At 35.7% G+C, this 25,544-nt stretch overlaps 1 protein-coding gene across 2 annotated transcripts in view; it reads left to right on the forward strand.

Moving 5' to 3' along the window:
- The window catches only part of LOC105261675 (cholesterol 7-desaturase nvd), a 616,447-nt gene extending 591,999 nt beyond the window's left edge, over positions 1 to 24,448 (forward strand). For both annotated transcript variants that reach the window (XM_059126913.1, XM_059126912.1), the window contains exon 7: positions 24,238 to 24,448. In XM_059126913.1, the coding sequence (XP_058982896.1) occupies positions 24,238 to 24,399 (162 nt within the window). In that variant the 3' untranslated portion in view covers positions 24,400 to 24,448. The remainder of the gene's footprint in view (positions 1 to 24,237) is intronic.
- Positions 24,449 to 25,544: the final 1,096 nt, after the last annotated feature.

Genomic DNA, 25,544 nt, shown 5'->3' on the forward strand with positions numbered 1-25,544 from the left:
GAAAGGTTTGGCTGTTGATTCAATTCTGATTTTATTTTTAAAATATGTTCCTTACGTACTACTGAAACCAATCTAACTTAACCTAGTCGCAGCCACACAATTGTTCTTATCTATTCTAATATTGAATGGAGAACATTGCAGGGTTGCTTGACATCTCATTCAAGTGGTCTTGTGCATCTACTGAGCGCATCGATATATGTGCGTGTGGGTCATAACCTTTATTATCTCACACATTATCGTATGCGTCAGCGCACAAGATCGCCGAATTCTTCACATGTGATATTTTATGGCGGCTGGGAAATATTTAATTTTAGACCATTTATTTTTATTGCTACATTTTCCCAGCGCCTCAATCGCACTCAAAAGTATGTACAAAGTATTTTGTACATTCTCCAGGGCGGCTTAAATGTGTATGTTATAAAGTTGAATAAATGTATACTATAAAATATTTAAATATAAAAATATGAAAAGGAAACTAACTATATATGCTCAAACAATCTAAATATTCTATTAAGTAACTGCTTTCAGGAAACGACTCCATTTCTTTGTCCAGTCCTTCTTGCCAATGCCACTACCTTTATCTGCCGGCTTCATTCTCCATACCGCATTAATAGTCCATCGAAGCAGACCGCCATCATTCACGCCGGAAAGGATTTCCATTGGCTCCCTGGTACGCTCTACTTTGTCGTCTTCCGTTCATCCGGAACCAGAGACATTTCTTTGGCTTTTTCTATTTCATCGATGCATTCTTTTCCTGTTAATTTACCACATTCGTCGACAATTTTTGGACCCTCTGAGCGTGGTGGCTTTTCTTCTTTTTCCTCTTCTGCAATAAGACTATTTATTACTTTTCTTACAAAACGGTCGTCCTCTTTGCCATTGCACCGATTGTTTTTTAATAAATTGAGAGGTTCCTCCCGAAATGGTTTTCTATATGTCAGCGCTAACACGACACCAGAATATTCTTCTTCTTCCCGTTCCTCAGAATGAGGACTTGCCGGCGGGAATTTATTTAATAATTGATGTGAGGATCTCCATTTCCCAAAATTTTCATCCAAGCATCGAATTGGTTTGAGTTTCACTGAATTATTTTCCTCTTTTACATTTGCCAGTTGTTTTGACAGGTCATTTGTCTCAGCTTCCAAGACTTGCCGCGTTCTTTCCGAGCTAGCCAATTTTTCCTTTACTTTCTCTAACTTCGTTTTCAGATGTCGCAGGTTTTCTTCAGATTTGGCGAGCAAATATTTTTCGTGGGCCTTCGCTTTTCTCAATATCATTTCACTTTTTTACTGAGCGCATCGATATATGTGCGTGTGGGTCATAACCTTTATTATCTCACACATTATCGCATGCGTCAGCGCACAAGATCGCCGAATTCTTCACATGTGATATTTTATGGCGGCTGGGAAATATTTAATTTTAGACCATTTATTTTTATTGCTACATTTTCCCAGCGCCTCAATCGCACTCAAAAGTATGTACAAAGTATTTTGTACATTCTCCCGGGCGGCTTAAATGTGTATGTTATAAAGTTGAATAAATGTATACTATAAAATATTTAAATATAAAAATATGAAAAGGAAACTAACTATATATGCTCAAACAATCTAAATATTCTATTAAGTAACTGCTTTCAGGAAACGACTCCATTTCTTTGTCCAGTCCTTCTTGCCAATGCCACTACCTTTATCTGCCGGTTTCATTCTCCATACCGCATTAATAGTCCATCGATGCAGACCGCCATCATTCACGCCGGAAAGGATTTCCATTGGCTCCCTGGTACGCTCTACTTTGTTGTCTTCCGTTCATCCGGAACCAGAGACATTTCTTTGGCTTTTTCTATTACATCGATGCATTCTTTTCCTGCTAATTTACCACATTCGTCGACAATTTTTGGACCCTCTGTGCGTGGTGGCTTTTCTTCTTTTTCCTCTTCTGCAATAAGACTATTTATTACTTTTCTTACAAAACGGTCGTCCTTTTTGCCATTGCACCGATTGTTTTTTAATAAATTGAGAGGTTCCTCCCGAAACGGTTTTCTATATGTCAGCGCTAACACGACACCAGAATATTCTTCTTCTTCCCGTTCCTCAGAATGAGGACTTGCCGGCGGGAATTTATTTAATAATTGATGTGAGGATCTCCATTTCCCAAAATTTTCATCCAAGCATCGAATTGGTTTGAGTTTCACTGAATTATTTTCCTCTTTTACATTTGCCAGTTGTTTTGACAGGTCATTTGTCTCAGCTTCCAAGACTTGCCGCGTTCTTTCCGAGCTAGCCAATTTTTCCTTTACTTTTTCTAACTTCGTTTTCAGATGTCGCAGGTTTTCTTCAGATTTGGCGAGCAAATATTTTTCGTGGGCCTTCGCATTTCTCAATATCATTTCACTTTTTTCCACTTCGATTATTAGTTGCGAACGCAATTCGATTGCTTGTCCCTGCAGCCATTGTAAATTATGTTTATAGGCTTGCATTTGTTCGTGCAAACCATCTTCTAATTCTCTGTCGTAATCTTCCTTTGTTTCGACATAGCTAAGTTGTCTGTTTTCTTCCACTTGCTCTTCCCAAGTTAAATGGTCATATTTCAGCGAGAGTATCCATCGTGATGGAGGTTTCATCGAATCTTCGATTTCTTCATCGATGTCAAAGTCTGTGTAATTGCGACTCCGGGTTGCTAAAAGCTTCATTGCCGATAACATACACATATCCACATCACAGGGTAATGTCTTCATATGGGTTGGAAGATATTTGTGGTGTACCCTCAAGTACCGTCGTAACTGGTAATATGTATTTTATACCAGTACCTTCCATGCCGCGACGTGTTTCACCTTTTTCAAAGGCTGATGTCGAAGTTAATAATTGGAAATAGTCTACCAAAGTGGTAATATCCTTTTCCATTACTTTATACATTTTTAATTTAAATGTTTTAGATGGGACTATTTGTCCTCTTTTAAAAACTTTTTTATATTGCCTTTTGGCTTTTTTCGATTTTTTGATTTTTATAGTTGGGACTTTTAATGTCCTCTTTTCAAAATTGTATATTTTTATGTGGGACTGTTGTCCTCTTTTTGTTATGTTTTTTTTTTTTAATTTGCCCCGTGGGTCTTTTTTATTTTGCCCCTGTGGCGTGTTTTTTTTTGTGATTTTTCCCTTTGGGTCTTTTTTTTGAAATATGTATATATTTTTTTTTAAATTCTGCCTCTATGGCTTTTTTATTTTTGCACTACGGCTTTTTCTGTTAATTTTGACTATATTTTAAAATGCTCTACGGTCTTACATTTAAAATGTCTCGGATGACTTTTGTTTTGTAGCTGTTCTCCTCTTTTTTGAAGAATAGCTACTTCCTTTTTGGTTCTTTTGAGTTTCTTACCACTGGTGGGGGATAACATAGACATAGGTTTGTCTATATAGGTCCACAATATCGTTTATCCCCCCATATATCGGCACCTTCCGAGATTTTAACAGAATTTTTAATGGATTTTATTTTTAATTTTTTTGAAATTGTCCTAATTCGTTCCAAATGGTGGAGGGTATTCAAAGTTCGGCCCGGCCGAACTTACTGCTTTTTTACATGTTTTATACTTATTATATTCCTTATCGGGTAACTCATCGAAATAATAACTTTAGATCTAACAAAATTGATCAGCGTAAACTTATAAGACGTATTTTCCATGTGCAACCGTCTGTTGTAAACACGCTAGAGTCAAAACGGATTAAAAGAGGAAGCTACACTTTTGCACAGATCAGTCTGTTGTCTGCGGGCAGGTCAATTTCAGTCCAGGATATCGTATAGCCCACACTTCGCGGTAACCTCCATATTTGATATTTTGATGGTTTTAACCACATTTTCCAATAAAATTGTCCGAAAGAGGAAGAGTTCCTTCTGAGTATTCTACCCCCTGGAAGTGAATTGTCTATATAGGTCCACGACACATATAACGATAACTCCCGATATTCGTTATTTTGACGATTTAGAGTACATATTCTACCAGAACAGTTTAAAATTCGCTACTTAAAGTATGCAATGGATTCCACCTATTGCAGCGGAACACTGTCCGTATAGGCTTATGTTATCTTACAGTCCCAATAAAACTGTATCTCCCGATATTTGGTATTCGATGATTTAAATCACATTTTCAAACAGAATTGTTGAGAATCCGGTATTGAGGGTGCTAGCTTCTGTGGCAGTTCATTATTATATAGGTTCACATTTCGCTATAGACCCCAATTTTCAGTACATCATCATGTTTTGTATTTTGATGAATTTACCCACATTTCCCAGGGGAATCGTATATAGTTCGGTATGACGAGTTTTTAATGGGCTCTGTCTTCTGTGTCAGGGGTCTGTTGGAATAGGCTCATTATTTATTTTATCACTCATAAGGAGATGCTTCCGAATGTTTGGGACTTTCGAGATTTTAACCACATTTTTAGAAGATCCTTTTATACCCTCCACCTTGGAAAGGAGGGTATATTAACTTTGTCATTCCGTTTGTAACATCCTTAAATATTCGTCTTAGACCCCATAAAGTATATATATTCATAATCAGCATAAAATTCTAAGTCGATTTAACGATGTCCGTCTGTCTGTCTGTCCGTCTGTCTGTCCGTTGAAATCACATTATTTGACGTAGAGCGTCAAAATTTAGCAGAGCTATTTGCATTGTGTCCAGGATGGTTGGTATTGAAAATGAGATATATTGGTCCACGTTCTGGTATAGTCCCCATATAACGGTACCTCCCGATATTCGGTATTTTGATGATTTATGCCACATTTTTCCACGGATTTGTCTGGAAATTGGTATTTGTAGGTCATAACGGGTCCCTGAGCGTGTGGCAAAACATTGCATGTATAGGTCCACGTTGTGGTATAGCCCCCATATAAAGGTACCTCCCGATATTCGTTATTTTAGTTTTGTTTTTGCCACATTTTTTCACGGATTTGTCTAAAAATTGGTATTTGTGGGTCATAGTGGGTTCCAGCTCCGGTGGCGAAACATTGCATGTAAGGGTCCATGTTTTGGTATAGCCCCCATATAACGGTACCTCCCGATGTTGGGTAATTTGATGATTTTTGCAATTTTTTTTTTCACGGATTTGTCTTAAAATTGGTATTTGTTGGTCATAATGGGTTCCAGCTCCGGTGGCGAAACATTGCATGTAAGGGTCCATGTTTTGATATAGCCCCCATATAACAGTACCTCCCGATATTCGGTATTTTTATGGTTTTTGCCACATTTTTTCACTGATTTGTCTAAAATTGGTATTTGTGGGTCATAATGGGTCCTAGTTCGTGTAGCGAAACATTGTAATTATAGGTCCACGTTTTGGTATAGCCCCCATATAACGGTACCTCCCGATATTCGGTAATTTGATGATTTTTGCCACATTTTTTGCCGCATTGGTATTTGTTGGTCATAAAGGGTTCCAGCTTCGGTGGCCAAACATTGCATGCATGGGTCCATGATTTGATATAGCCCCCATATAACGGTACATCCCGATTTTCGGTATTTTGATGGTTTTTGCAACATTTTTTCACTGATTTGTCTAAAAATTGGTATTTGTGGGTCCTAATGGGTCCTAGTTTGTGTAGCGAAACATTGTAATTATAGGTCCACGTTTTGGTGTAGCCCCCATATAACGGTACCTCCCGATATTCGGCATTTTAATGATTTTTGCCACATTTCTTCTAATGTTTCTTTTACCCTAAGGTGGAGGGTATTAAAAGTTTGGCCCGGCCGAACTTAATGTTTTTTTACTTGTTTAATTTGGCTTTGAAAACCAATTTAGCAGGAAACCGGAACCACCTTACGACATTTTTAAGACTTTTTAACAGCCAATTTCAGTAGCAAAAATGGAAGTGGGCCAAGTATTCATTTCCGATCCTTTCAGTTTTAAAGGTTTTCTTTACCTCATGGTGGAGAGTGATAAAAGTTCGACCCGGCCGTACATAACAACTTTTTACTTGTTTTCGACTAAATTCTAGACATGCAACATTTTTTCCATGGTGCATTCATGTTTTTCCAAGATGGTGCTTTTTTGTATTTGACTTCAAGCCTGACAGTAGGTGTATAATAACATTCAAACTCTATTCGGACACCTAACACTGATAGTACCAAAAGTAATATTTATCGTTTCTTTGTACAGCTTTCCAAAAACTTCTTTTACGTGTCAAAGCGGGTGACAGCAAAGGGAGATAACTATTTATTAAAAATATTTATGTTAGTATGGTTTTAGTTGACTTTGACATTTTTTTATTTAATTTGGCTCGAGGTCAGTACAATAAAAAACAAGTAAAAAAGCAGTAAGTTCGGCCGAGCCGAACTTTGAATACCATCCACCATTTGGAACGAATTAGAGAATTTTCAAAAAAAAAAAAAAATCCAATAAAAATTATTTTAAAATCTTTAAAATATCTAATATAGGAAGGTGTCGATATATGGGGGGATATACGATATTATGGACCTATAAGGACAAATCTATGTCTGCGTGTAAAGTACTCAAAAGGAACACCTTGTATGGATTTTCAGATAATTCCATTTGAAAAAGTGGCTAAAATCATCAAAATACGGAATATAGGGGAGTACCGTTATATGGGGGATATACGATATTGTGGACTATATAGACAATTCCGTTTCAGGGGTAAAGTGCTCACAAAGAACTCCGTGTGTGGATTTTCAGACAATACGATTGATAAATGTGGCTAAAATCATCAAAATACCGAATATCGCGGGGTACCGTTATATGGGAGCTATATGTTATCGTTAACCTATATAGAGAATTCTTTGTCGGGGGGTAAAGTGCTCACAAAGAACCCCTTGTGTACAAAGAACCCCTTGTGTACAAAGAACCCCTTGTGTACAAAGAACCCCTTGTGACCATAGCGTTGAAAAATATGGCTAAAAACATCAAAATACCGTTATATGAGGGCTATACGATATCGTGGATCTATATAGATAATTCTCTGCCGAGGTATAAAGTACCCACAAGGAACTCCTTGTGTGGATTTTCAGAAAATTCCGATGAAAAATGTGGGTCAAATCATAAAATACCGAATATCGGGAGGTACCGTTATATGGGGGATACACGATATCGTGGACCTGTATAAACAATTCTCTCAATATCGAGAGGTACCGTTATATGGGGGATACACGATATCGTGGACCTGTATAGACAATTCTCTCTCAGGGGGTGAAGTACTCACAAGGAACTACTTGTGTTGATTTTAAGACAATTCCATTGAAAAGCGTGGCTAACATCATCAAAATACCGAATATGGGGGGTTACAGTTATATGGGGGGTATACGATATCGTGGACCTATATAGACAATTCTTTTCGAGGAGGTAAAATGCCCACAAGGGACTCCTTTTGTTGAATTTCAGACAATTCCATTGAAAAATGTGGGTAAAATCATCAAAATACCGAATATCGGGGGTACCTTTACATGGGTGCTATACGATATTGTGGACCTATATAGATAATTCATTTTTAAGGAGGTAAAATGACCACAAGGGACTCCTTTTGTGGAATTTCAGATGTGGCAAAAATCATCAAAATACCGAATACCGTGGGGGTACCGTTACATGGGGGCTATACGATATTGTGGACCTATATAGATAATTCTCTGCCGAGGTATAAAGTACCCACAAGGAACTCCTTGTGTCGATTTTCAGACAATTCCGTTGAAAAATGTGGGTAAAGTCATCAAAATACCGAATATCGGGGGGTACCGTTGTATGGGGGCTATACGATATTGTGGACCTATATAGATAATTCTCTGCCGAGGTATAAAGTACCCACAAGGAACTCCTTATGTGGATTTTCAGACTAGTCCGTTGAAAAATGTGGGTAAAATCATCAAAATACCGAATATCGGGGGGTACCGGTATATGGGGGATATACGATATCGTGGACGTATATAGACAATTCTTTTTGAGGTGGTAAAATGCCCACATGGGACTCCTTTTGTGGAATTTCAGACAATTCCATTGAAAAATGTGGGTAAAATCATCAAAATACCGAATATCGGGGGTACCATTACATGGGGGCTATACGATATTGTGGACCTATATAGGTAATTCTTTTTTAAGGAGGTAAAATGACCACAAGGGACTCCTTTTGTGGAATTTCAGATGTGGCAAAAATCATCAAAATACCGAATACCGTAGGGGTACCGTTACATGGGGGCTTTACGATATTGTGGACCTATATAGATAATTTTCTACCGTGGTATAAAGTACCCACAAGGAACTCCTTGTGTGGATTTTCAGACAATTCCGATGAAAAATGTGGGTCAAATCATAAAATACCGAATATCGGGGGGTACCGTTGTATGGGGGATGTACGATATTGTGGACCTATATAGATAATTCTCTACCGAGGTATAAAGTACCCACAAGGAACTCCTTGTGTGGATTTTCAGACAATTCCGTTGAAAAATGTGGGTAAAATCATGAAAATACCGAATATCGGGGGGTACAGTTATATGGGGGATGTACGATATTGTGGACCAATATAGATAATTCTCTGTCGAGGTATGAAGTACCCACAAGGAACTACTTGTGTGGATTTTCAGACAATTCCATTGAAAAATGTGGCTAACATCATCAAAATACCGAATATCGGGGGTACCGTTATATGGAGGCTATACGATATTGTGGACCTATATAGATAATCCTCTACCGAGGTATAAAGTACCCACAAGGAACTACTTATGTGGATTTTCAGACAATTCCATTGAAAAATGTGGCTAACATCATCAAAATACCGAATATCGGGGGTATCGTTATATGGGGGATGTACGCTATTGTCGACCTATATAGATAATTCTCTACCGAGGTATAAATTACCCGCAAGGAACTCCTTGTGTGGATTTTCAGACAATTCCGTTGAAAAATGTGGGTAAAATCATCAAAATACCGAATATCGGGGGTACCGTTATATGGGGGATGTACGATATTGTGGACCTATAGATAATTCTCTACCGAGGTATAAAGTACCCACAAGGAGCTCCTTGTGTGGATTTTCAGACAATTCCGTTGAAAAATGTGGGTAAAATCATCAAAATACCGAATATCGGGGGGTACCGTTATATGGGGGATGTACGATATTGTGGACCTATATAGATAATTCTCTGTCGAGGCATAAAGTACCCACAAGGAACTACTTGTGTGGATTTTCAGACAATTCCATTGAAAAATGTGGCTAACATCATCAAAATACCGAATATCGGGGGTACCGTTATATGGGGGCTATACGATATCGTGGACCTATATAGATAATTCTCTACCGAGGTATAAAGTACCCACAAGGAACTCCTTGCATGGATTTTCAGACAATTCCGTTGGAAAATGTGTGTAAAATCATCAAAATACCGAATATCGGGGGGTATCGTTATATGGGGGATGTCCGATATTGTGGACCTATATAGATAATTCTCTATCGAGGTATAAAGTACCCATAAGGAACTCCTTGCATGGATTTTCAGACAATTCCGATGTCCGATATTGTGGACCTATATAGATAATTCTCTATCGAGGTATAAAGTACCCATAAGGAACTCCTTGCATGGATTTTCAGACAATTCTGTTGAAAAATGTGGGTAAAATCATCAAAATACCGAATATCGGGGGTACCGTTATATGGGGATGTACGATATTGTGGACCTATATAAATAATTCTCTGTCGAGGTATAAAGTACCCACAAGGAATTACTTGTGTGGATTTTCAGCCAATTCCATTGAAAAATGTGGCTAACATCATCAAAATACCGAATATCGGGGGTACCGTTATATGGGGGCTATACGATATCGTGGACATATATAGATAATTCTCTATCGAGGTATAAAGTACCCATAAGGAACTCCTTGCATGGATTTTCAGACAATTCCGTTGAAAAATGTGGGTAAAATCATCAAAATACCGAATATCGGGGGTACCGTTATATGGGGATGTACGATATTGTGGACCTATATAAATAATTCTCTGTCGAGGTATAAAGTACCCACAAGGAATTACTTGTGTGGATTTTCAGCCAATTCCATTGAAAAATGTGGCTAACATCATCAAAATACCGAATATCGGGGGTACCGTTATATGGGGGCTATACGATATCGTGGACCTATATAGATAATTCTCTACCGAGGTATAAAGTACCCACAAGGAACTCCTTGTGTGGATTTTCAGACAATTCCGTTGAAAAATGTGGGTAAAATCATCAAAATACCGAATATCGGGGGGTATCGTTATATGGGGGATGTCCGATATTGTGGACCTATATAGATAATTGTCTACCGAGGTATAAAGTACCCACAAGGAACTCCTTGTGTGGATTTTCAGACAATTCCGTTGATAAATGTGGGTAAAATCATCAAAATACCGAATATCGGGGGGTACCGTTATATGTTGGATGTACGATATTGTGGACCTATATAAAAAATTCTCTGTCGAGGTATAAAGTACCCACAAGGAACTACTTGTGTGGATTTTCAGACAATTCCATTGAAAAATGTGGCTAACATCATCAAAATACCGAATATCGGGGGTACCGTTATATGGGGGCTATACGATATCGTGGACCGATATAGCCCATCTTCGAACTTGACCTGCCTGCAGACAAAAGAGAGATCTGTGCAAAATTTTAGCTTCCTATCTTAATTCAATATTTTTTTTTTAATTTTTAAATTTGTTTTTTTTTTTATCCAACATATACGAATAATAAGATTTTGAAAGCATATAACATCCAAAGGGGTAGCGAAGCGCACCGTGTTCAGCTAGTCAAACTATAAATATATAAAATATGTATATACAATAAAAAAAAAATATTCCTACACACGAAACCCCTTATAAAAACCTCAACTGCCTACACTTCGACTAAATAGTTTCTTACGCTTATCTGCATTATTGCCTTTTTGTTCTGTCTAAGTCATCAATCAAAGAGTTGAATGCAAGAATGTCATTTACCGTTATTTCGGCATTTTGCTTGTGTTTAGAGATTCAGCGTTAACAAAAAAGATAATTTGTTTATTGACACATTGTTTGGTATAGTTTACGCATTTAAAGCATCGCGTTGTAGTGTTGCAATGATACAGTTGGTTGAGGGATGTTGATAACTTGCCACGATTTGCGAGTTTAATTCCCAATCAAAGCGTTAATTTTCATTCTATAAAACATGTAAAATATTCTTTCGTAATATTATTATCCGTAATACATATAAAGAATTTTACATTAAACAAGTTAAAAAGCAGGAAGTTCGGCCAGGTCTAACTTTGAATACCCTCCACCATCTGGAACAAATTTGGAATTTTTCAAAAAATAAAATCCTTAAAAAAATCTGTTAAAAATACCGAATGTAGCCGTTATATTGGGGTTTATACGAAGTGGACCCCAACATACATAGGCATTTTTTGTCATAAGCCATTACCATATTCAAATTCGAAACCTAAAATAAACGGTGAATAATGTAGCTAAAATCATCAAAATATCGTATATAGGGAGGTATCGTTAGCTGTGTTAGCGGAACTGTGTGAAGACCTGGGCCAGCAATTTTCTGTCACAGGCTGTAGCATCCATTACGAACTTCAAATACGACATCTCAAACAATTTCGGTGGGTATTGTATCTAAAATCATCAAAATACCGAATATTGGGAGGTACCGTTATATGGGGGCTATACGAAGACGTGCACCTGCACAGACAATTTTCTGTCTTAGGCTGTAGTTTCCATTACGAACTTCAAATACCGAATTTGAAACAATTGCAGTGAATAATGTCGCTAAAATCATCAAAATACCGAATATTAGGGAGGTACCGTTATATGGGGGCTATATGAAGACGTGGACCTACATGGCCCATTTACGAACTTAACCTGCCTACTGGCAAAATAAACATGTGTGCAAAATTTTAGCCTTCTACCTCGATTCGTTCGAAAGATAGCGTGATTACAACAGACAGACAGACGGACAGACAGACAGACGGAAATCGCTAATCGTCTTTGAATATTACGCTGATCAAGAATATATATATTTTACTAGCTGAACCCGGTGCGCTTCGCTACCCCTTTTGATTTTATATGCATTCAAAATTTTATTTACGAATATATGTTGGTTAAAAAAAAAAAAAACAAAAAAACAAATATAACAAGTAAGCAGAGGCTACAGTCGAGCGGGGCAGACCGTTGAATACCCTACAACACTATAATAAACGACACAGTTTATATAGGCGAGATACTCGAAAGAATTCCACAAGATATTGTGACAAATAATAAAAGAAAACCATCAGGTTTCGTTCTCTAATTTTCGAATAATAACAACTTTAACTAATTTGCTCATTTCCAATTTATTGGTAGATGTTGCACTTAAATGGTCTTCGTAGATCTGGAACAAATATTTCCCAAAGACCTCTCAGAAGTGGCAAAAGATTAACATTTGTTATTGGTTTTTGACTGAAACGCATCTATATGAGATACAGACATATGACTATATTCTTCAACAAAATCAGCGTTAACGAAATAGTCAGAAGTGCGTCATTCCTGTATTTGTGAATTCTCCAAAAAGTCACTGGAATGGACATTTTCGTATTTTGTTTACAAAAGTTGGCAAACTCCTTCACACATTGAATATTTTTGGATGGCCATCCAAAACTGCTTGGCTTTTGCAATGTCCCCATTCAAATGTGCGTGAGGATCGGGCGATAATTACGACCTGTTGACAATTTTGCAGTTTTTTGGTCCATTTCAACCCCTAAATATAGGGCGATCATCTCCAAAAAGAGTAGGCTTCTATTCTGACCCTAATCTTATCCCCATTTCGTAAGGATCGGGCCATAAATGCGATCTGTATATGATATCCTGATATCCTAACTACTTAGTTTTGTTTAATTCAAAATGAAAATATGCCAAAAATATGACAAAATTGAAAAAATATGAGAAAATATTACAAAATCAATATTTTCATCTTTAGAGAGATATTTTTAAGCGATTTTTTAAAAGCTTTTTCTTTCCTGCCAAGAGGCCATTCTGAATTAATGAGAACTGTCGAAATCAGTTCAGCCCTTCTCGACATATAAGAGATCTTTCAAGCATATCTTCATTGATAGACATATATATCGCACATATTTTGCTATATATCCGTTTTGTTGGATGCTAACATCAATGTAAAGATCAGAAGTAACCTTGTCATGGCTTTGTGATTTTGCCAGGACTTAAATATTCGCGGTTTAATGAAAATTTTTGAATTTTTTCAACACAAAAGATATGGTCTGTTTTACCCGCTAAATATTATCCGATGACCACCCAAATTGGTAGGCTTCTTCCCCGCCCTAAACTCTAGCTACATGCGAAGTTCCGCGTCGATTGGTCTATAATTGCGACCTGTATAGCTACTGCAAAATCCGACATATTTTCAATTTTTGGTCCATTTCGACCCCTAAATATTATGCGATCATCTCCAAAAGAAATAGGGTTCTATTCTGACCCTAGCCCCACCTCCATTCTAAATTTCGTGAAGATCGGGCCATAATTGCGACCTGTAGAGTGATTACAAATTAACATGGACAGACGGACAGACGGACGGACGGACATACATAGCTAGATCGACTCAGCTCGGCGAGCTAGGAAGATCCATATATACTTTCCTATATGGGAAACCAATATTTCGAGGTGTTACATAAATTCTGGCCCAATCAAACTTATAATACCCCCAACACATAGTGTTGTAGGGTATAATTAAAAAAATATATTGCACTACTTTAATGCGTTCCTTTTTCCTTTGGATTTATTTATTTCATAGCAAATTCCAAGCGTGCAGGAAACTGCAATTTTTTGATGTTGATAGGCATTTCTATTGCAATTAGTGGATTCGATGTAGCAACATACTTCCCCGTAAAAAGCGTATTTCAAATTAATTGTTGTGTTGGTTTTTAGTGTATGCCTAAGACGTTGTGGGTCAATGGTTCTTTTTCAAATCATATAAATGAAATATAAATCAGACACAAAACACGAAGTAGAAAGCATGTGATGTGGAAGTACATTGTTTTAGAATATATACGTGATTATCTGTATTTGTTAATCTATATCTATAAAAGAGGAAAATCTTTGTATGTTTGTTTGTTTGTTTGTAATTTATGGACTCGAAAACCGCTGAATATATTTTCCTGAAAATTTCCATATATACTGCAACATCGCCTGAAAGTAACATAGGCTATATACATTTTTGAATTTCCACTTGGAACTGGAGATATAGCATCAGAATCGGAGGTACCTCCCAAAAATTTAGATTTTATATGCACATATCTATTGATTGGTTGAAGATACAGTCTCCAAATTTGGAATACGTAACGGAATTTGGAACAAAAATAAGTTTGCCAAATTATATTGTAATCGGTTCAGATTTGGATATAGCTCCCATGTATATTTTCGACCGATTTCATGTATTTTATGAACCATACACGATATGTATGTTCGATTCCAAAGAAATTTGGAATATGTAACGGGATTTTGATTAGAAAATAAATTAGTCAAATTATATTAAAATCGGTTCAGATTTGGATATAGCTCCCATATATATTTTCCGCCGATTTCACATATTTGATGCACAAAACACGATACGTATTTCCGATTCCAACGAAATTCGGCATGAGTGGCTAAATTTGGTACAAAAATTTCTTTGGAATCGAACATACATATCGTGTATGGTGCATAAAATACATGAAATCGGTCGAAAATATATATGAGAGCTATATCCAAATCTGAACCGATTTTAATATAATTTGACAAATGTATATTTGTTTTAATTTCCGCTACACATTCCAAATTTCATTGAAATTAGAGATACATAGCGTGTTTGGTGCATCAAATACATGAAATCGGTCGAAAATATATATGGGAGCTATATCCAAATCTGAACCAATTTCAATTTAATTTGACAAATTCATTTTGGCTCCCAATTCCGTTACTTTTTTTAAATTTCATTACAATTGGGAATACATGTCGTGTTTGGTCCACCAAATACATGAAATCGGCCGAAAATGTATATGGGAGCTATATCCAAATCTGAACCGATTCAATATAATTTGGGAAATCAATTTTTTAGATAAAATCTATCACACTTTTCAAATTTCATTGAAATTGGGGATACATAGCGTGTTTGGTGCATCAAATGCTTGAAATCGACCGAAAATATACATGGGAGCTATATTCACATCTGAACCGATTTCAATATAATTTAACAAATTTATTTTCGGATTAAATCCCGTCACACATTCCAAATTTCATTGGAATCGAACATTCATATTGTGTTTGAGGCATCAAATGAACGAAATCGGTCGAAAATATATATGGAAGCTATATCCAAATCTGAACCGATTACAATATAATTTGACAAACTTATTTTTGTTCCAAATTCCATTACGTATTCCAAATTTGGAGACTGTATCTTCAACCAATCAATAGATATGTTCATATAAAATCTAAATTTTTGGGAGGTACCTCCGATTCTGATGTTATATCTTTAGTTCCAAGTGGAAATTCAAAAATGTATATAGCCTATGTTACTTTCAGGCGATGTTGCAGTATATATGGAAATTTTCAGGAACATATATTCAGCGGTTTTCGAGTCCATAAATTACAAACAAACAAACAAACATACAAAGATTTTCCTCTTTTATAGATATAGATTAACAAATACAGATAATCACGTATATATTCTAAAACAATGTACTTCCACATCACATGCTTTCTACTTCGTGTTTTGTGTCTGATTTATATTTCATTTATATGATTTGAAAAAGAACCATTGACCCACAACGTCTTAGGCATACACTAAAAACCAACACAACAATTAATTTGAAATACGCTTTTTACGGGGAAGTATGTTGCTACATCGAATCCACTAATTGCAATAGAAATGCCTATCAACATCAAAAAATTGCAGTTTCCTGCACGCTTGGAATTTGCTATGAAATAAATAAATCCAAAGGAAAAAGGAACGCATTAAAGTAGTGCAATATTTTTTTTTAATTATACCCTACAACACTATGTGTTGGGGGTATTATAAGTTTGATTGGGCCAGAATTTATGTAACACCTCGAAATATTGGTTTCCCATATAGGAAAGTATATATGGATCTTCCTAGCTCGCCGAGCTGAGTCGATCTAGCTATGTATGTCCGTCCGTCCGTCTGTCCGTCTGTCCATGTTAATTTGTAATCACTCTACAGGTCGCAAATATGGCCCGATCCTAACGAAATTTTGCACGAAGGTGGGGTAAGGGTCAGAATAGAAACCTATTTCTTTTCGAGATGATCGCCATATGTTTAGGTGTTGAAATGGACCAAAAACTGAAAAAATGTCGGATTTTGCAGTAGCTATACAGGTCGCAATTATAGACCAATCGACGCGGAATTTCGCATGTAGCTAGAGTTTAGGGCGGGGAAGAAGTCTACCAATTTGGGTGGTCATCATAACAAGTAAGCAAAGGCTACAGTCGAGCGGGGCCGACCGTTGAATACCCTACAACACTATAATAAACGATACAGTTTATATAGGCGAGATACTCGAAAGAATTCCAGAAGATATTGTGACAAATAATAAAAGAAAACCATCAGGTTTCGTTCTCTAATTTTCGAATAATAACAACTTTAACTAATTTGCTCATTTCCAATTTATTGGTAGATGTTGTGCGTAAATGGTCTTCCTAGATCTGGAACCAATATTTCCCAAAGACTTATAATCTCTCAGAAGTGGCAAAAGATTAACATTTATTATTGGTTTTTGACTGAAACGCATCTATATGAGATACAGACATTTGACTATATTCTTCAACGAAATCAGCGTTAACGAAATAGTCAGAAGTGCGTCATTTCTGTATTTGTGAATTCTCCAAAAAGTCACTGGAATGGTCATTTTCGTATTTTGTCTACAAAAGTTGGCAAACTATTTCACACATTGAATATTTTTGGATGGCCATCCAAAACTGCTTGACTTTTGCAATGCCCGGTAACCCCCATTTAAATATGCGTGAGGATCGGGCAACAATTCCGACCTGCTGACAATTTTGCAGTTTTTTTGGTCCATTTCAACCCCTAAATATATGGCGATCATCTCCAAAAAAAGGAGGCTTCTATTCTGACCCTCATCTGATCCTCTTGCAAAATTTCGTTAGGATAGGACCATAAATGCGATCTGTATACGATATCCTGATATTCTAACTACTTAGTTTTGTTAGCTGTAGAAATATTACCAAATGTTTAATTCAAAATGAAAATATGCCAAAAATGTGACAAAATTGAAAAAAAAAAAAAGAGAAAATTTTACAAAATCAATATTTTCATCTTTAGAGATATATTTTTATGCGATTTTTTAGACGTTGTTTCTTTCCTGCCAAGAGGCCATTCAGAATTAATGAGAACTGTCGAAATCAGTTCAGCCCTTCTCGACATATAAGAGATCTTTCAAGCATATCTTCATTGATAGACATATATATCGCACATATTTTGCTATATATCCGTTTTGTTGGATGTTAACATCAATGTGAAGATCAGAAGTAACCTTGTCATGGCTTTGGATTTCGCCGGGATTTAAAATATTCGCGGTTTAATGAAAAATTTTGAATTTTTTCAACAAAAAAGATATGGTCTATTTTACCCGCTAAATATTATCCGATGACCACCCAAATTGGTAGACTTCTTCCCCGCCCTAAACTCTAGCTACATGCGAAATTCCGATTGGTCTATAATTGCGACCTGTATAGCTACTGCAAAATCCGACATTTTTTGAGTATCTGGTCCATTTCAACACCTAAACATATGGCGATCATCTCGAAAAGAAATAGGCTTCTATTCTGACCCTTACCCCACCTTCGTGCAAAATTTCGTTAGGATCGGGCCATAATTGCGACATGTAGAGTGATTACAAATTAACATGGACAGACGGACAGACGGACGGACGGACATACATAGCTAGATCGACTCAGCTCGGCGAGCTAGGAAGATCCATATATACTTTCCTATATGGGAAACCAATATTTCGAGGTGTTACATAAATTCTGGCCCAATCAAACTTATAATACCCCCAACACATAGTGTTGTAGGGTATAAAAATTAAAAAAAAAAATATTGCACTACTTTAATGCGTAAATAACCAAAACCATTAGAAAAGCAGTAACATGACATACATACACGAAGGGTTTGTCCTTCGGATTTATTTATTTCATAGCAAATACCAAGCGTGCAGTAAACTGCAATCTTTTGAAGTTGAGTGGCATCTATTGCAATTAGTGAATTCGAGATAGCAACATACTTCCCCGTAATAAGCGTATTTCAAATTAATTGTTGTGTTGTTTTTTAGTGTTAGCCTAAGGCGTTGTGGGTCAATGGTTCTTATTAAAATCATATCCCAATCTGATCCGATTTAAATATAATTTTAAAAAATTTACTTTTACACCAAATTCCGCCACACCTTTCATATTTCATTGAAATTGGTGCGTCAAATATGTGAAATCGGTCGAGAATATATATATGGGAGCTACATCCAAATCTTAACTAATTGCCAATTAATTTGTCACATTTATTATTGTAACCAAATTCCGCCACACATTCTGAATTTCATTGGTATCGGTCATATATATCATGTTTGGTGCATAACATGTATGAAATCGGCCGAAATATATATGTTAGCTATACTCAAACCTCAACTGATTTCAATATAATTTGGCATTTTTTTCTGGTGCCAGGTTTTGTCTCTCTCGCTTTGGGTGCATCAAATATGTGAGTATATATATGGGAGCTATAATCAAATCTGAGCGTATTTGAATATAATTTGTCAAATTTATTTTTGTACCAAATTTAGCCACTCATGCCGAATTTCATTGGAATCGGAAATACGTATCGTGTTTTGTGCATCAAATATGTGAAATCGGCGGAAAATATATATGGGCGCTATATCCAAATCTGAACCGATTTTAATATAATTTGACTAATTTATTTTCTAATCAAAATCCCGTTACATATTCCAAATTTCTTTGGAATCGAACATACATATCGTGTATGGTGCATAAAATACATGAAATCGGTCGAAAATATATATCAGAGCTATATCCAAATCTGAACCGATTTCAATATAATTTGACAAGTGTATATTCGTTTTAATTTTCGCTACACATTCCAAATTTCATTGATATTAGAGATACATAGCGTGTTTGGTGCATCAAATACATGGAATCAGTCGAAAATATATATGGGAGCTATATCCAAATCTGAACCGATTTCAATATAATTTGACAAATTAATTTTTGCTCCCAATTCCGTTACTTATTTTAAATTTCATTACAATTGGAAATACATATCGTGTTTGGTCCACCAAATACATGAAATCGACCGAAAATGTATATGGGAGCTATATCCAAATCTGAACCGATTTCAATATAATTTGGGAAATCAATTTTTTAGATAAAATCTATCACACGTTTCAAATTTCATTGAAATTGGGGATACATAGCGTGATTGGTGCATCAAATGCTTGAAATCGGCCGAAAATTATTTTTGTTCCAAATTCCGTTACATATTCCAAATTTGGAGACTGTATCTTCAACCAATCAATGGATATGTGCATATAAAATCTAAATTTCTGGGAGGTACCTCCGATTCTGATACTATATCTCCAGTTCCAAGTGGAAATTCAAAAATGTATATAGCCTATGTTACTTTCAGGCGATGTTGCAGTATATATGGAAATTTTGAGGCAAATCTATTCAGCGGTTTTCGAGTCCATAAATTACAAACATACAAACATTTTCCTCTTTTATAGATATAGATTGGGTCTAAGATAATTATTTCGATGAGTTACAAACGGAATGACATATGGTGGAGGGTAAAATTAACGCTTTGATTGGGATTTGAACTCGCAACTCATGGCCCGTTTTTAATATCCCTCAACCAACTGAGCCATTACAACACTAGAACGTGGTGCTTAAAATAAGTAAACTATACCTAATAATGTGTCAATAAACAAATGATTTTTTTGTTAACGCTGAAATTCAAAACACAAGAAGAATGACGAAATAACGGTAAATGACATTCCTTGCATTCAACTCTTTGAATTATGACTTAGATAAAACAAAATGGCAATAATGCAGGTAAGCGTAAGAAACTATTGAGTCGGCAATTGAGGTTTTTATAAGGGTTTTCGTGTGGGTATATTTGTTTTTATACCCTACACCACAAGGTGGTCAGGGTATTATGTCTTTGTGCATTTGTTTGTAACAGGCAAAAGGAAACGAGATAGACCCATAGTTCCTTTTGATGATCTGCATAGAATTACATTCTGAGCCGATTTACGCATGTCCGTCCATCTGTCTGTCCGTCTGTCCATGTATTTTTGTAAACAAAGTACAGTTCGCATTTATTGCCCTATCCAAATGAAATTTTGCACATATCATTTGTTTAGCCCAAGGACGAACCCTTTTAAATAGGATACTACACCCTAAGACGGAAATTTATCTGTGCAGGTCCACGTCTTCGTCTAGCCCCCATATAACGGTGCATCCCGATATTCGGTATTTTGATGATTTTAGCGACATTATTCACGGGAATTGTTTCAAATTTGGTATTTGAAGTTCAAAATGGATACTACACCCTAAGACAGAAAATTGTCTATGCAGGTCCACGTCTTCATATAGCCCCCCTAATAACGGTACCTCCCTATATTCGGTATTTCGATGATTTTAGTGACATTATTCACCCGAATTGTTTTAAAATTGGTATTTGAAGTTCGTTATGGGAACTACAGTCTGTGACAGAAAATTGTCTGTGCGGGTCCAGGTCTTCGTATAGGCCCCATATATCAGTACCTCCCTATATTCGGTATTTTGACGATTTTAGGTACAATACCCACCGAAATTGTTTGAGATGTGGTATTTGAAGTTCGTAATATATGCTACAGCCTGTGACAGAAAATTGTCTATGCTGGTCCAGGTCTTCGCACAGCTCCAATTTAACGGCACCTCCTTATATACTATATTTTGATGATTTTAGCTACATTATTCACCGTTTATTTCAAGTTTCGATATTTTTAAAAATTATATTCTATATATTCGGTATTTTTAAAAATTTTAACAGAATTTTTTAAGGATTTTATTTTTTGAAAATTTCCAAATTCGTTGCAAATGGTGGAGGGTATTAAAAGTTCGGCCCGGTCGAACTTACTGCTTTTTAACTTGTTTTATTTTAAAATTGAAAAATAATCATTATTTAAATTTTTCTCCAATTTTCCACGATCAATTTGACAAAGTACCATTCATAGCGTGGACTATATTTTATTGCTGCACAGTGTTTTCCCCTGGAAAACACTTGATTTTAGGAAAAATATTTTTAAAAAAAATCCGCGGATTAATCTTTTATGAGTGTTTATATCTTGAAAGTATACCTCATGGACTTTCCAACGTGCTATTCCATGTGTTTGCCCTATATTTCTTTTTCGCACAGTGGGACTCGATGATAACTTTTGAAGAATCAGAAAAGTCAATTTTTACCTAATTTTCCACTATCGATTTGGCCAAATAATAGCGTTTTAAAAAGCTTTTGGAACGACCTTTTCTTCAGTACCATTCATATGCGTGCACTATTTTTTGTTGCTGCACAGTGGGTCACTTTATGTTTCCCTCTGGAAAACACATGATTTTAGGAAAAATATTTAAAAAAAAAAATCTGTCCGATTAATCTTTTAGGAGTGTCTATATCTCACGGGCTTTCGGACGTGCTATTCCATATGCTTGCACAATTTTTAGTTTTCGCACAATGGGACTCGATGATAACTTTTGAAAAATCAGATAAGTCAATTTTTACCTAATTTTCCACTATCGATTTGGCCAAATAATAGCGTTTTAGAAAGCTCTTGGAACGACCTTTTCTGCAGTATCATTCATATGCGTGCACTATTTTTTGTTGCGGAACCACCTTACGACATTTTTAAGACTTTTTAACAGCCAATTTCAGTAGCAAAAATGGAAGTGGACCAAGTATTCATTTCCGATCCTTTCAGTTTTAAAGGTTTTCTTTACCTCATGGTGGAGAGTGATAAAAATTCGGCCCGGCCGTACATAACAACTTTTTACTTGTTTTCGATTCTAGACATGCAGCATTTTTTTCCACGGTGCATTCATGTTTTTCCAAAATGGTGGTTTTTTGTATTTGACTTCAAGCATGACAGTAGGCGTATAATAACATTCAAACTCTAATCGGACACCTAACACTGATAGTACCAAAAGTAATATTTATCGTTTCTTTGTACAGCTTTCCAAAAACTTCTTTTACGTGCCAAAGCGGGTGACAGCAAAGGGAGATAACTATCTATTAAAAATATTTCTGTTAGTATGGTTTTAAAGTAAAAAAACATTAAGTTCGGCCGGTCCGAACTTTTAATACCCTCCACCTTAGGGTAAAGGAAACATTAGAACCCATTGCGACCCACAAATACCAATTTTTAGACACATTCCTGTGAAAATGTCGCAAAATCATCAAAATATTGAATATCGGGAGGTACCGCAATATGGGGCTATACAAAAACTTGAATATATACATACAATGTTTCGGCAACGGATCTAGAACCCATTAGGACACACAAAATACCAATTTTTAGACAAATCGGCGAACAAATGCGGCAAAAATCATCAAAATGTAGAATATCTGGAGGTACCGTTATATGGGAGCTGTACCAAAATGTGGACCTATACATACAATGTGTCGCCACCGCAGCAAATCCAACACAACAAACCCGGGAAAAATGTGACAATGTGATTTTACTCTGATTATAAATATATATACTTTATGGAGTCTACGACGAATATTTAGGGATGTAATAAACGAAATGACAAAGTTAATAAACCTCTTTTCCAAGGTGGAGGGTATAAAAATAATTATTTTGTTTTATTATTTTATTTCCAATATTCATAATCAGGGATAGAACTTCAAAGAAGAAATAACATTCAGTGTAATATTTTATAAACAATTAACAAATACAGATAATCACGTGTATATTCTAAAACCATTTTCTTCCACATCACATCCTTTCTACTTCGTGTTTTGTGTCTGATTTATATTTCATTTTATTTTAATTATAAAAATAATTATTTTGTTTTATTATTTTATTTCCAATATTCATAATCAGGGATAGAACTTCAAAGAAGAAATAACATTCAGTGTAATATTTTATAAACAATTAATGTATCTTCGCTGTTAATTGATCTCTTGTATTAATGTGTGAATTATTAGTATGGCAGGTAGTTGCACAGTGTATGACAAGTGCTGTTTTCCTTTTTAGATGTTTGTATTTAGCTTTGTAGTCAGATTTATGACACTTGACTAAAAATGTAACATTGCATTTCTCCTTTTCCGTTAAGCTCCTTATTGCGCGTAGATCTGTGCTTAATTGTAACTTTAACGTAGGGTCTTTATTTTTACACCATTCACCATACATAGTATGGGGGTATATTAAGTTCGTCATTCAGTTTGTAACTCATTTAAATATATCGGTCCACGATATCGTATAGCCCACATTTAACGGCAATCCCCATATTCGATATTTAGATAATTTTAGCCACATTTCAATAGAATTGTCTGAAAATCCACACCAGAAGTTCCTGCTGATTACTCTGCCTTCTTGAAGAGAACTTTTTATATAGGTCCACGACATCGTATATTCCCCATAGAACGATGCCTCCCGATATTCGGTATTTTAATGATTTTACATACATTATTCGGCAGAATTATTTCAAATTTCGTAATGGGTATCACTATCTATGACGGACAATTGTCTATGTAGGTTCACGTCTTCATATAGCCCACATATAATGGCACATCCCTTTATTCGGTATTGACATCTTAACCGGTAACGACACCCTTAACCGGAATTATTTCAAATTACGTATTTAAAGATCGTAATGGGCCTACATGAAATATTTCTAATAAAGGACTACGTCTTCGTATAACCCTCATAGTGTAGTATTTTTCTACGGATTTTTTTGAGATTGTTCAAATTTCTTCAAAATGGTGGAGGATATTAAAAATTCGGCCGGCCGAACTTAGCTGGCTTTTACATATTTAACTATATAATGAGGTAGTATATTTTTTAACTATACACTGATAAAAGAGGTATTGTCATAAAACATAATTACAAATTTTTACAGAACATGGATTATAATATGCATCACGTGTTTAATAATATGTATATATTTTGTTATTTTTAGTTTGAGAGAGACATGAATATGTGGAATCATAAAATATTTCGCAGAAGACCATGTTTGGTAAAGGAAGATATGATGATAGTTTCCTTTAGAAATTGGTTTGAACAATTTTATTCGGAAAACAGTCTTACATTCTCTGAAGCATATGAAAATATTAGTTGGTGAATCTAATAAGAAATAATAAAAGCGGGAGATCTATCTTATATAAATTCAACAGTCATTGCTGATATTTCATATAAAAAAGATCCTTGTTCTGGTAAATTTTATTTATGTACAGATTTAACTTATTGATTTCTTATAGTTGTAAGAGAGCCTAGCTTTATTTCTGAGCCTAGAATTTATTCAATTTTTAAATTGTTTACTAGACAACCCTTTTTATTCCAAAATATGTTGTAAAACCGGTAGTAGAATTTATGAGAAATGAAGCAAAATTTACAGCCAATAGCCACTGATAGGTATCACATTTTTTTACCCTCCACCTTGGAGAGGAGGGTATATTAACTTTGTCATTCCGTTTGTAACATCCCTAAATATTCGTATTTAAAATATTCGTATAAAGTATATATATTCATAATCAGCATAAAATTCTAAGTCGATTTAACGATGTCCGTCTGTCTGTTGAAATCACGATACAGGCCACATTATTTGACGTAGAGCTTCAAAATTTAACAGAACAGTTTGTACAGAACAGTCTAGGGTGGTTGGTATTGAAAATTATATATCGGTCCACGTTTTGGCATAGTCCCCATGTAACGGTACCTCCATATTCTTTCAACGATTTTTCTAAAAATTGGTATTTGTGGGCCATAATGGGTTCTAGCTCCGGTGGCGAAATATCGCATGTATAGGTCCACGGTACCTCCCGATATTCGGTATTTTGATGATTATTGCCACACGGATTTGTATAAAAATTGGTATTTGTTTGTCATAATAGGTTCTAGCTGCGGTGGCGAAACATTGCATATATAGATACACAGTTTAGTATAGCTCCCATATGACGGTTACTCCCGATATTCGGTATTTTGATGATATTTGCCTCATTTCTTCGCGGATTTGTCTAAAAATTGGCATTTGTTACTCATAATGGGTTCTAGCTCCGTAGGCATTGTATGTATAGGTCCAGGTTTTTTTATGGCCCCATAAAGTGGTACCTCCCGATATTCGGAATTTTGATGACTTTTGTCATATTTTTCCACGAATATGTCTGAAAGTTTTTATTTGTGGGCTCTAATGTTTTCATTACCGTAAGGTGGAGGGTATTAAAAGTTCGGCCCGGCCGAACAGAATGTTTTTTCTGTACTGTCTTAGTA

This window comes from Musca domestica, unplaced genomic scaffold, assembly GCF_030504385.1.
Source record: "Musca domestica strain aabys unplaced genomic scaffold, Musca_domestica.polishedcontigs.V.1.1 4, whole genome shotgun sequence".
Classification (NCBI taxonomy): Eukaryota; Metazoa; Arthropoda; class Insecta; order Diptera; family Muscidae; genus Musca; species Musca domestica.